Consider the following 13,532-nt stretch of genomic DNA (forward strand, 5'->3'; position numbering starts at 1 on the left):
GACAAGTATTGACATATATATGTGTGTGTGTGTGTCTCTCTCTCACACACACATGCACTCTGCTGAGAGGGCTGGAAACAACCATACATACTGCAGTAGCAATGAGCGTATTTAGCACCCAGATCTTAATTTCTAAATACTATTACCCACTAAAAAACAAAGGAGCAAAGAGCAACAATAAATAATAATAATTAAAAAAAACAGGCTCCCCAAACAAATGACTGAGTCCAGAACTTGAGCAAGGAAGATACAAAATGATCCCAAACATTCTCTTGTACCAGAAATTACATTCCCAAAAAGTGCTAATAACAAACAAACAACAACAACAAATGATGGGTAGAGGCATGTCAAAATATCCTAGCAGTTGTTTGAAGGGGTTAGCCCTGGCCAAATGTGAATGAACATTAATTTCTTTTCTTTTCTTTCTTTTGTTTTTTGTTTTGTTTTTTTGTTGTTGTTGTTGTTTTTGCAGTTGTTACTGGAAAGGGGTAGCAATCCAGACCCCAAAAAAGGGTTCTTGGGCATCGTGCAAGAAAGACTTTGAGGCAAATCCATAAAGTGAAAGCAAGTTTATTAAGTAAACGAATAAAAGAATGGCTATTCCATAGGCAGAGCAGAGACATGGGCTGCTCAACTGAGTATACTTGTAGTTATTTCTTGATTATATGCTAAACAATTGGTGGATTACTCATGAGTTTTCTGGGAAAGGAGTGGGCAATTCCTGGAACTGAAGTTTTCTCCCCTTTTAAGACCACATAGGTAACTTCTGGACATTGCCACGGCATTTGTAAACTGTCATGGTGCTCCTGGGAGTGTGTTTTAGCATACCAATGCATTATAATTAGTGTACTATGAGCAGTGAGGACAATAAGACGTCACTTTTGTCACCATCTTGGTTTTGGCCAGCTTCTTTGCTGCAATCAATTTGATCAGCAACATCTTTATGACCTGTACTTTGTGCTGACATCCTATCTTAACCTGTGACTAAGAATGCCTAACCTCCTGGAAATGCAGCGCAGGTGTCAGCCTTAACCCAGCCCCTATTCAAGATGGAATCGCCTCGATTCAAAGGCCTCTGACACAGTGATGGATTAGAATCAACTGAATATAACAGAAATCCATTAGTTCATACTGATAATAAATTGATAGTAGATTAACAAGTAAAGTAGAAGGGAGGGCTCTTCTTTATAGTAAATAGCTAATAATATAATTGAAATTAGTGGCAGGGTTGGAAAAGATTTTATTTGACAACCATTATATTAAGGATTGGAGTGGATAAAAATCATTACTTGATGCTAAATATAGGTAAGGAAAGGTTAATGAGGAACAGAATATTTACACAGTCTCAAAGTATCTCCCTATAAATTATTAATTATAAAAGGAAATGATATCTATACAGTGGAGAAAATGAGCAAAATTTTAACCAAATGATGAAAATTAATCTCATCAAAAAGAGACAAATAGTAATTATGTGCCTCCATATGTAATATATCCTGAAAAGTACATACATTACTTATATATTACTCCAACAAAAAGTACATAATCTGATGCTAATCATAAGGAAATATCAGAAAAACCCAAATTGAGAAACATTTCTCAATTTTTTAAGGATTGTCACTGTCATGAAAGACAAAGCCTCTTTCAGATTAAAGAAAACTAAAGATACATGAAAATTAAATGCAGTATGAGATCCTGGATTGAATATTGTATTTCCCAAAAATGCTTCAGAGAACATTATTGTGATAATGGACAAAATTAAAGTGTGAATTATTAATTACCTAAAGCTATTCTATCAGTGTTACATTTTCTAAATTTGATAGCTAAACTCGGTTTTATAATACATATATTGTTATTCTTTGGAAATGCACACTAAAATTTCAAGGCATTGGGGTGGCATGATGTATACAACTATGGGAAGTCAGGATTTACTTCCCCAAAATATAAATGATTGTTGAGCTGAAGACAACTAACAAGAAGACACAGGAAATCTCCTTGCCCGTCCTCAATTTGCCTAAAAGCAGGCCAAAGATAAAAGATACCACTCTCTACTCTAGCTATCCTGGCCCACTCTAGGTATTCTAGATTTGCAAAAACAAAAGTTTTTTTTTTTTTTCCTGCCCCCACTCCCACTGCTACCAGGGGGAACAAAGGTTAACCACTGAAGACAATTTTGGAGTCTTATGGAAATGGAGATGGTACAGAGGAATCTACATTAACAAGGTTTACTCACTAACCTTTATCTACCACTTATTAGCCTTCCCCCAAGTTGCTGCCTCAACAGACTCAAAGGTTTTTTTCCTTTGATTTCTCACTTCTCTAAAAATTTGTTATTTTTTATTGAAGATGCTATGTAAACTGGAATCCAAAGCCATCTGAGAACTACTCATTCCTTGGGTGTCTTCCACATATCTGTGAAATATACACATTCATAAACTTCTGTTTGTCTTTCTTGTGTTAATCAGTCTTTCATTACAGGGGTTCATTTCAATCCTATGGGGTTTATTTTTCCCCTGTAGAACTTAATCTCAACTGGTTCCAAAAACTTTCTACTTTTGTTGCCATCTTTCTGTAAAATATTTAAAAATACATTGTTAAAACATTTAATATAATGCTAAAGTTGAACTTCTTGGATGGTATAGTATTTAAATGTAATTAAAATAATTTTAATTATTTTTAAATTTTTATTTCCCCAAATATAAGTATTAATTATTAAAAGTTTGACATTATAGCACAGGTAAAATAATTAGTCTTGTTACTGTAAATATGTGAAATTCAATAGATGATAGCCTTCGATTGAAGCTGGTGGAAGGACTAGTATCCATAAACCAAAAATAAAGTTCTAAGGCTCCCCAACCATCTGAATGCAGCACCTGACAGCCAGGGCTCTTAAAATTTAACCCAAGAGACTGTTTCAGGCCATGAAGGGAAGTGGAGGTCGAACGTGCCTCATTATACCTCTACGGCACTAACATCAACACAGACTTTAAATCTGATAAGGAACATTTTACAACCCATTCTCTCTGAAGCCTGCCAGCTAAAAGTTTCATCTACCTGGTAAAGCTTTGGTCTCCACCACCTCTTATAGCAACCCAGACATTCCCTTCTATTGATCCCAGGTCTTTGGATAAACTCAACCAATTGTCAACCAGAAAACATTTAAATTTACCTGTAGCCTGGAAGTCCTTGTCTTGAGTTGTCCCACCTTTCTGGACCAAACCAATGTATTTCTTAAATGTATTTGATAGATGTATCATGCCTCCCTAAAATGTATCAAACCAAGCTGCGCCCCGACCACCTTGGGTACAAGTTCTCAGGACCTCCTGAGGGTTGTGTTATGGGCCATGGTCATTCATATTTGGCTCACAATAAATCTCTTCAAATATTTTAGTTTGACTCTTTTCGTTGACATATCTTTTGGCTTTTTCTGCAAGTATATGTATGACATTGTCACCAAGCTTATTACTTGATTAGTAACTATCCAAGGTATATATCTATGTTCTTCTTAACTCCTGGACTTCACCATTTGCTACACAATGGTGTGGCAAATTAAGTGAAATAATCGCTCAAAATGAAGTTTTGTACACTGCTTGAATAAAATGCTTTCTGAACAATTTTAAGGTTCTCATCAGACTATTGGTCTTAACTATATATTTTATTTCTAATACTTTTGCATGCACTTGCTTGTTTACACAATCACTTGTCTGCATTTCAGTTTTCATTTGATTCATTTTTTCAGTACGACCATGGAGTGAAATGGCAGGAGGATCTGTGGACTGTGTATCATGTAAGAAATACCTGTACTCTTAAGGTACAGCCATTCAGTTACTTCAGCAGTTTCCAACAAACTATTTTCTCTGTTAGTAACCACTGCTTATTACTCATTCCTGTCATCATAGATTTGTTAAGATTTTCTCTTTCTTTCAAGTAACCTTTTTACATGCAGTAGCTATTATATCTTGGTTGAAGATCTTGTATAAGTTGAACATCTCATATAAGAACAGTTTTTGAAATTCTAAAGTCATGACAAAATTTCAAAATATAATGCACATTCGAAATGACATCTTGTATGTTTATTTATATTTGAAAATGAATCTTCGGTTATTAACATAAGGGAAATATCATGCCTTATTTATGCAAATGATAGTGTGCTTTTGTAAACCCACATGATCCCATGACTGCTACTCACAGGTAAGTTCAAGGATGTCAGAAATAACTTGCAATCAGCATTTTCCCATTCTATCCTCCAAACTGTGAGACCTGAAGTTGAAGGTGAATAGTACATTTAGCACTGAACACTAAAACAGAATCCCAATTTCCATTCATTTCTGGTTTATATGGATGTCAAGGTTTTGTGAAACATACTTTAAATAGGAGAAATAAGAAAACATGGTTAGTATTAGAGATGATAATTTTTTAATAAATTTTACCTACTATTATTCAAATTCATATGTAAATGAATGCAAAATGAATTCAATAGGCTTTTAACTAGTTTTATCCCATTTAGAGTTAGGTATTTTATCTTTAACACTAGAAAAATCCTCAGGGTAATTTGTAGTTGTTAAGACAGAAGCCTAGTTTGTTATCGTCCCTCTGCAGTGGCTTAATAAAAATGCCTCAGACATTTTCTAAGCCTAAATACAATATGCATTTTCATTCTTCTATATGGGTAATTTTTAATTTTCTTCTTTACTTCAAGTTTCTGAATTTATTATTTTTCTGTAATTCTTCCTAATTTCTATAGCAAACTTTTTATAATTGGAAAATAACTATACACGTTATATAAAACTTACTTTGATAAAATGAAAATTGTTATATGTATTATAAAATAAAAACTATAGCTAATATAAGGTTTTAAATAAGCTCTACAACTCAATAGCATATTTATTCACCCAAACCGCACAAGTAACAGACAAATTCTGGCAATTCTGTCAGATGCCTAAAGTCAAATAAAACAAGAGATAGCTTTAAATCACCATGTGTGAAATCTGAAGAGAAAAGAAGGAAACATTCAGTGTTAGCTATAAAGGCTGCATGGTAGAAACAAGGATTTATTATATATTTATTATTAACATAGTAATCATTTTAAATTATAATATAAAAAATGGAAATATAAACAAATTTTAAAGTTTTGAACTTTAATTGAAATTGTCTGCACTCTTCTATGGGGAGAAAAAGACAATTTAAAACAATGATATTTGAAACATAAATGAATAAATAAATTTTAAAATGTCCTCAGTATCTACGTATCCACATATATTAATTATCATTTTCTTCATCTATAGGAAGCATGGCTTAGTGGAAATTATAAAGCATTATGAGCTAATGTGGCAGGCCAGGTCTCACTAACAGCTGAAATGGCAGGCCTCTGTGACAAATATGTCAGCACTGACTGAGTAGTTAAGTTAAATATTAAAAGCTGATAGAGCCAGTGCCCTTATACAAAGGCTGGAATGTAACAAAAGCCCACCAAGAGTTTTGCCTAGGCTTTTCCTGGGCCTTGAAGCATGACAAGATAATGAAGGAATTGTTAACAGGACCCCTCTAGGATTCAACAAGTTTTCTTATGGATCTGAAGAATCTTCATTTGCCATGGAAGGTAACACATTTACTAATTCCAGGGATTAGGGCATGGATAGTTTTGAGGGGACTTTATTCTACCTATCACAGAGTACTTCATGTGACTGCAGTTGAGGAACATAATTATTAATCTCTAAGAAATAATAATTATGTGTTTAAATAAACTCGTGAAACCCTCTGTTAAAAAAAATGTCACTTCTAGAGAGCTGAAGTATACAACTATTGTAGAAGGGAAAATATTTCTTCCTTCACTCATTGCAAGGTTCATGGCTGACATCCCTAAAATAAAAGACAGATTGACAAGAGGAAAACATACAAATTTATATAAGTTTTATGTGACATAGGAACCTTCAGAAATGAAGATAGAAAAGACCCAGAGAAAACAATTTATCTTTATAGACAGTTGTAAAAAAAAAAGTATGATTGGCAGACAAAAGAGTATGACTTAATGATAATAAACTGAGGGGAACTCAGCAAGGCTTGCTTGTTCAGATTCTTTTTGGCATCTCTGTGTCAAACTCCATCTCTCTGGGTTTAGGACAGACACTTGTCACATGAAGGCCTTTAGGAGAAGAGAGGGATTACATCAGAGAGTAACCTTCCCAGGTTTTATGGTTTGTTTCAGGGTGAAAGGGGCTGGTAGAATTCTGGTTTTCATGATCCTTTTCAGCAAAAAAGTGGTGGGAGGAGGTCAGAAAGACCTTTCTGCTTCTGTGGATTTTTAACTTTCTTTCGGGTTAAATGATTAAGTATGCTAAGATGTCATATTTTGGGATAGTGTTTTTTGCATCCCACTTCATCACTATTTTAAGAACTCTAAAAAGTTTCCAATGTATATGTAAAAAATTTTATTTAATAGTTAATCTTCAAAGAAAAAAGAAGGTCCAAATAAGAACAATCAGAAATGACTAAGGTGAAATTACAAAAAAATCACACGGAAATACAAAAGATCCTTAGAGACTACTATGAATGTTTCTATGAATACAAACTAGACAATTCAGAAAAAAAATTAATTTTTGGAAACACACAAGCTCCCCAGATTGAATCACGAAGAAATCAAAACGCTGAACAGACTGCTAATGAGTTCCAAAATTGAATCAGTGATAAAAAAAAAACCTAACAATGAATAAAAGCCCTGGACCAGATAGACTCAGAACCCAATTCTCCCAGGCATACAAAGAAGAACTGGTACCAATTCTTCTGAAACCATTCTGAAAAAATCAAGGAGGAATGATTCCTCCCCAACTCATTCTACAAAGTCAGCATCATTCTGATCCCAAAACCTGGTAGAGACACAATGAAAAAAGAAAACAACAGGCCAATATCTAAATCCTCAACAAAATACTAGCAAACCAAATCCAGCAGCACATCAAAAAGTTAATTCACCAAAGTCGAGTAGGCTTTATTCCTAAAATTTAAGGTTGGTCCGACATATACAAGTCAATAAATGTGATTCACCACACAAACAAAATTAAAAACAAAAACCACATGATCATCTCAATAGATGCAGAAAAAGCTTTTGATAAAAATCTAACATACTTTCATGATAAAAACCCACAACAAATGGGACATCAAAGGGACACATAATAAGAGCCATCTATGACAAACTCACAGCCAACAACATAGTAAACATGCAAAAGCTGAAAGCATTGCCCTTAAGAACTAAAACAAGAAAAGGATACCCACTCTCACCACTCTTATTTGCCATAGTACTAGAAGTCCTAGCCAGAGCAATCAGGCAAGACAAATAAATAAAAGGCATTTAAACAGGAAAAGAACATGTCAAATTATCTCTTTTCACTGACAATATGATTCTATACCTCAAATAGCCTAATGGCTCTGCCAAAGAGCCCCTAGAACTGATGAATAACTTCAGTAAAGTACTAGCACACAAAATCAATATATAAAAATCTAGCATTTTTGTATAGCAACAATGTTTAAGCTGAGAGTCAAATAGAGAATGCAATCCCATTTACCATAGCCACATGCATAAAAAAATCTAGAAATATATCTAACCAAGGAGGTGAAAGATCTCTATAAGGAGAACTACAAAACACTGCTGAAAGTAATCATAGATGATATAAACAAATGGAAAAACAATCCATGCTCATGAATAGGCAGAATCAATATTGGTAAAATGGCCATGCTGCCCAAAACAATTTACAGATTCAATGATATTTCTATCAAACTACCAAGGTCATTTTTCATGGAATTAGAAAAAAATTATACTAATATATATGGAATGAAAAAAAAAAAAGCCCCAATAGCCAGAGCAGTCCTAACAAAACAGAACAAAGTTGGAGGCATCACATTACCTGACTATAAGCCATACTACAAGGCTATGGTAACCAAAACAGCATGCAACTGGCACCAAAACAGGCACACAGACTTATGGAACAGAATAGAGAACCCAGAAATAAAGCCACACACTTAGACAAAGTTGACAAAAATAAGCAATGGGGAAAGGACTCCCTTTTCAATACATGGTGCTAGGATAACTTGCTAGCCATATGCAGAAGAATGAAATCGACCCCTACATATCATCTAAAGAAATTAACTCAAGATAGATTAAAGACTTAAATTAAAGACCTAAAACTATAAAAAATCCTAGAAGAAAACTTAGAAAATACCCTTCTGGACACTGGCTTTGACAAAGAATTTATCACTAAGTCCTCCAAAACAACTGCAACAAAAATGATAATTGGCAAGTGGTACCTCATTAAATTAAAGAGATTCTGCACAGTAAAACAGATTATCAACATAGAAAATATATAACCTACAGAACAAGAGAAAACATTCACAAATAAGGCATCTCACAGAGGTCTAGTGTCCAAAATCTATAAAAAACTTAAACAATTGAACAAGTAAAAAGCAAATAGCCTCATTAAAAACTGGGCAAAGGGCATGAACAGAAACTTCTCAAAAGAAGATCTACCAATAAACATATGAAAAATGCTCATCATCACTAATCATCAGAGAAATGCAGATTGAAACCACAATGATATACCATCTTACACCAGTCAGAATGGCTATTACTAAAAAGTAAAAAAAAACAGATGTTAGTAACTCTGAGGAGAAAAGGGAACACTCATACACTGTTGATGGTAATGTAAATTTGTTCAGCCACTGTGGAAAGTGGTTTGGCAATTTCTCAAAGAACTAATATTAGAACTGCCATTCAACCTAGCAGTCCCATTACTGGGTATACAGCCAAAGGAAAAGAAATAATTCTATGAAAAGGACATATGCTCTTTTATGTTCATTGCAATACTATTCACAATAGCAATGTCATGGAATCAACCTAGGTATCCATACGTGGAGGACTGGACAAATAAAATGTGTTACATATACACTATGGAACACTAACAGCCATAAAAAAAAATCACACTTTTTGCAGCAACATGGATGCAGCTGGAGGCCATTATCCTAAATGAATTAACCTAGAAACAGAAAACCAAATACCGCCTGTTCTCAGTTGTGGGAGCTAAACATTGGGTATACATGGACTTAAACATGAGAACAACAGACACTGGGACTATTAGAGAGGGGAGTGAGGGAGGTGGTAAGGACTGAAAAACTACCTATTGGGTATTATGCTCAGTACATGGGTGACAGGATCAATCATACCCCAAACCTCAGCCTCATACCATATGTCATATAACAAACCTGCACATGTATTCCTGAATCTAAAACAAACATATAAAAATGAATAGTTCATCTTTTTCTTTCTTTTCACATCTATTAACCAGGACAGATTTCTCTTAACACTAATTATAAAGTACTTAACTAAACTATTTTAATTGTTAATTGTTAATTTCAACAATAACTGTCAGTAATGTATACAATACAGTTAATAATGATCATGGATGTTCAAAAATTATAATCCAAAATATACTAAAGGTCCTCAAAAAATAAAGTTATTATCTTTGCAGACATATATCCATTTTCAGAAATTTATAGAATTACACACTGGCAAGAAGATATTACGAATAAAGCACACCTCCTGTTAGATTTAATTAACCTCTCAGTTTACCAAAGGAAAATAATTTATCCTTTCTTTCTTTCTTTTTTTTTTTTTTTTTTGAGATGGAGTCTCTTATGCTGTCACCCAGACTGGAGTGCAGTGCTGTGATCAAGGCTCACTGCAACATCCACCTCCCAGGCTCAAGCGATTGTCCCACCTCAACCTCCCGAGTAGCTGGGACCACAGATGTGTGCCACCACTCCCAGCTAAATTTGTGTATTTTTGGTAAATATGGGGTTTCTAGTGAGTGAAACTAGAGTTTTACTGTTTTCTATGACCAAATTATCTGGCCTAAAGAGGAGGTCATGGGAAGTTTCAATATGTAGCCAACTGAGACAGAAGTAGTGGGTAGCCTGAGGATCCAATACTTCAATTGCATCTAAAGAAGGGAGCAGTCTTATGGAACTGAGCCCTTAATCCATGGAATCTAAAGCTAACTCCAGGTAGATAACGTCAGAATTGAACTGAGTTGTAGGACACCCAGTTGATGTCTGCACAGAATTGGAGACTTACCTGGTGTGAAAACAAACCCACACTTTTTTTTTTTTTTTGCCAGAATTATTGGCATGAACATAGCAGAGAGAAAAACCAAGAGTTTTGGTTTGTTGAGTTTTTTCCCCTTTATCCACATAATAGCCAATTTCCCTGCAATTTTCAACAATGGTTTAAACCAAAAAGAAAGGGTTCCAGTAAATATTAACTAAATCAGAAGTTCTAATTGTGAGAGTAGTTCTTCTTCTTATAGAAATCTAAAATTGATCTTACCTATATTAAGTACCTCGTTACTTAGGTATTGGGTTCAAAGCTATGGCATAGTCAGGCCTCCACTGGCTAGGAACTGAAAATTTAAAAATGTCTGGGAGCAGAATTAATTAAGATTTAAGAATTTTAAATTTTCCTACTCATTTAGCATCAAACGAACAATATCAGTGCCATCTAAAAAATAAATCATTCATCTGTTTTCAGCTAAGAACTCAAGTTTAAGTGAGAAAAGAAGAAAATATCTACAATAATCAATCTTTAAATTGCAAGTGACTTTTAGACAAAACACCTACTTCTGCAAAGAACTTGCATGAATTTTTAGTAAGTTGATAATAATAATCATTAGTTATGGCTATTAAATGATATCTAAGTGTGTTCAATGTTGCTTTCCTATTAGTAGAAAAGTACATATTGAGATACACAGGAGCTTTATAGTATATATGTGAATACACATACATACACACCCTGAATATACAAAACATTGTCTATGGGAGTTAAAATGTTAACTATTTTGACTAATTATCCTATTCAGGAAAGCATCTTAAAAAATTTTCTAAGCATCTTAGAAAAAATTTAATCTCAAAATTTGAAATATATCTAAATAGGAGTTTTGGAGTGAATAAAATACTTATCTTGTTTGAAAAATTTTCTGCTAAATTTATTACATAATTTTACAAGGTCCATTTATATTTAAACTCCATTTTAAAATAATCACAAAGTTAAGAATGGATTAAAATTAAATATTGCTGGTGAAACTTCAAAATTCTGGCCCTTCATCTTCTAAATTGGAACTTCTGCCACCTTTACAAAAGAAACAAACTTTTAATTCATCTATTTACTTGCATAGATCTCTCTTTGGCTGTGTTTTAAAGTGTACCACACTAAGGTGATCTACATTCATTAAGTTCATGCTCTGGTCTCCAATAATGGAGCTTGATTTTCTCTCATTTAATCAGATTTATAAAATTTTGCACACTAATTGAGGTAAACTGTGCAATTAAAAAACCAATTATATTTTACAATTGACCAAATCTTTTATTGAAACCACTAATCCCATAAGTTGTAGACTTATACATATAACCATCAAAATTAAGTGTTATATATCAACACTTTATTTATCTATCACTAATTATAAATGCCCAATCTAACTGACAGAAAATAGAAATAATGAAAGAAAGCTTGGATTGACAGCTTACTCATGATCTTCATCACTCTGGTAAATATATTAACTTTTTCAGTGGGTATTTAATGCACTGGTGTGTAATAAACTATACTAATTAACCGAAGTCAAAATAATACCATTCCAAATAGCCAATTATTACACTATAAGAATTAGGTAGCTCTTCAGCAGCAGTCAAAATGAAGACACTCATTGTCCGTATTTATTCTGCAATAAAGTCATAAGACAGCGTTAACTCACTCATTTTAGAAGATACCTTATCAGAATCACCAGGTGACATACACATATAATTTATATAATACAAGTTATAATGATTATATGATATAATAATATTATCACTGCTATAGAACAAGACATAAAGATTATCTGACAGACTATTACTTAGAATAAATTTTGTACACGTATCTCTAAAGGAAATTTAAAGATTCTCCTACTTATTTACTTGACTGTTTAAGAAGGATCAATCATGAATGGTTTCCTACATAGATTATTAGAAGCCATGGTAAACATTTCACCCTCTCTGTCTCTCTGTCTCTGTCTCTCTGTCTCTGTCTCTCTCCCTCTCTCACACACACACACAAAGAGAATTATTTAAATTCCTGAAATAAATACTATTTTAATTACTAATCAAGAAAACTTCCAGCCTCCAAATAACAACAAACTGCTTTAAAGAAAAAGGAAAGTTTATGACTATAATCCTACTCTATCCTAGCTAAATATTTAAGTGCAAGACAACCACCATTTGATGTGAGTTGGGTCAGTTAACAAAATACTTTATTCTCACTAATTTTTCAGGTATGTTGATGAAGAGTCTGATTCATTATGTGAAATATAATTAAATTTTCATGGAGATACAGGTATTTCAAATAAACATCAAGGCTCATTTTAAAGCCTGCTTTGTAAAAAATATGCGTTCCTTTGCATTTTCCTATGAGTAAATTCAGGGTTTTCTAATCAGAAAAAATACAATTATAAATTTTGATTAAAAGTTAAGGTTTTTCATTTATTTACTTATATTTATTTGGATGTGATTGTAATGATGGTTAATTTTTCACTTTTACACTCTAGAGCTGTGGTGTCTAATAGAGTAGCCACTAGCCATTTGTGGCTATTTCCATTTCAATGAATTAATATTAAAATAAATTACAAATTCATTTCTTTGGTCACACTAAACACACTTTAGTTGCTCAACTGACAGGTAATAAGAAATATTTCCATTCTCTCAGAAAGTTTTCTTGAGCAATGCCACTCCAGAAGCACCACAAAGAGTGAAAGGATTACAAGCTTGGGCAGTTAGCACTTTTAAGTAACATAACCAAGATTCAAACCCAGGCATATCTCTGGAGTCTCTGCTTTTACCCATTAGCCAACTAGTTTTAGGAAAATTTATAACACTTACTAAAAATTATATTTGGCCTAACTCTGTAGCTACGGAGAACAATGCAGAAATCATTTAAAAGCAGATTAGGCAGTGTAAGTTTAGATTAATTTATACTTAACTAATGATGATAGTTACATGTAAGTCTGGACTCAGCCTACTTTCAAAAATAATTTGGAACTATTAATTACACTATAAAGTCTAAATATCTAGCATCTTATTAGAACATTTATCATTTAACTCATCAATTGTTTTTAAATTTCACCTTGCCGTTCAGCCAGGAGAAAAATGATTATTGTAATATTATGGTCAAACACAAATGGGACAGGAGAACTGTATGCTCTGAAACCAGATCCTTGAAATTCTTTTCAAAATAGCTATAACGTGCTTAGAAAATATTCAGAAAATGAGATTATTTTATAAAACATCTGTCAAAGGATCTAAAGTTCCAAAGAATTATAATTGTATTTTGGCTGATCTGATCTGAAAGCTTCACATTATCCTTCCAGCCTGGCCATAAATTCCTGTTTCCTACATCTAGTAGCTCTAAGAATATTTCCAGTGTCCACAATGGGAAAAAAATTATTCCACTTATTCTGTTCCGAGTTTAT

General features: G+C 33.3%; 1 protein-coding gene across 3 annotated transcripts in view; it reads right to left on the bottom strand.

Annotated features, from left to right (window-relative positions):
* The window catches only part of STPG2 (sperm tail PG-rich repeat containing 2), a 718,556-nt gene that overhangs the window by 128,818 nt on the left and 576,206 nt on the right, over positions 1-13,532 (bottom strand). Inside the window, exon 14 of one of the 3 annotated variants that reach the window (XM_055111639.1) lies at positions 4,187-4,257. The exons of the other annotated variants lie outside the window; for them this stretch is intronic. Within the exon in view, the coding sequence (XP_054967614.1) occupies positions 4,187-4,257 (71 nt within the window). The remainder of the gene's footprint in view (positions 1-4,186; positions 4,258-13,532) is intronic. 3 annotated transcript variants of the gene reach the window in all.

Source organism: Pan paniscus, chromosome 3 (genome assembly GCF_029289425.2).
Source record: "Pan paniscus chromosome 3, NHGRI_mPanPan1-v2.0_pri, whole genome shotgun sequence".
Taxonomy (NCBI): domain Eukaryota; kingdom Metazoa; phylum Chordata; class Mammalia; order Primates; family Hominidae; genus Pan; species Pan paniscus.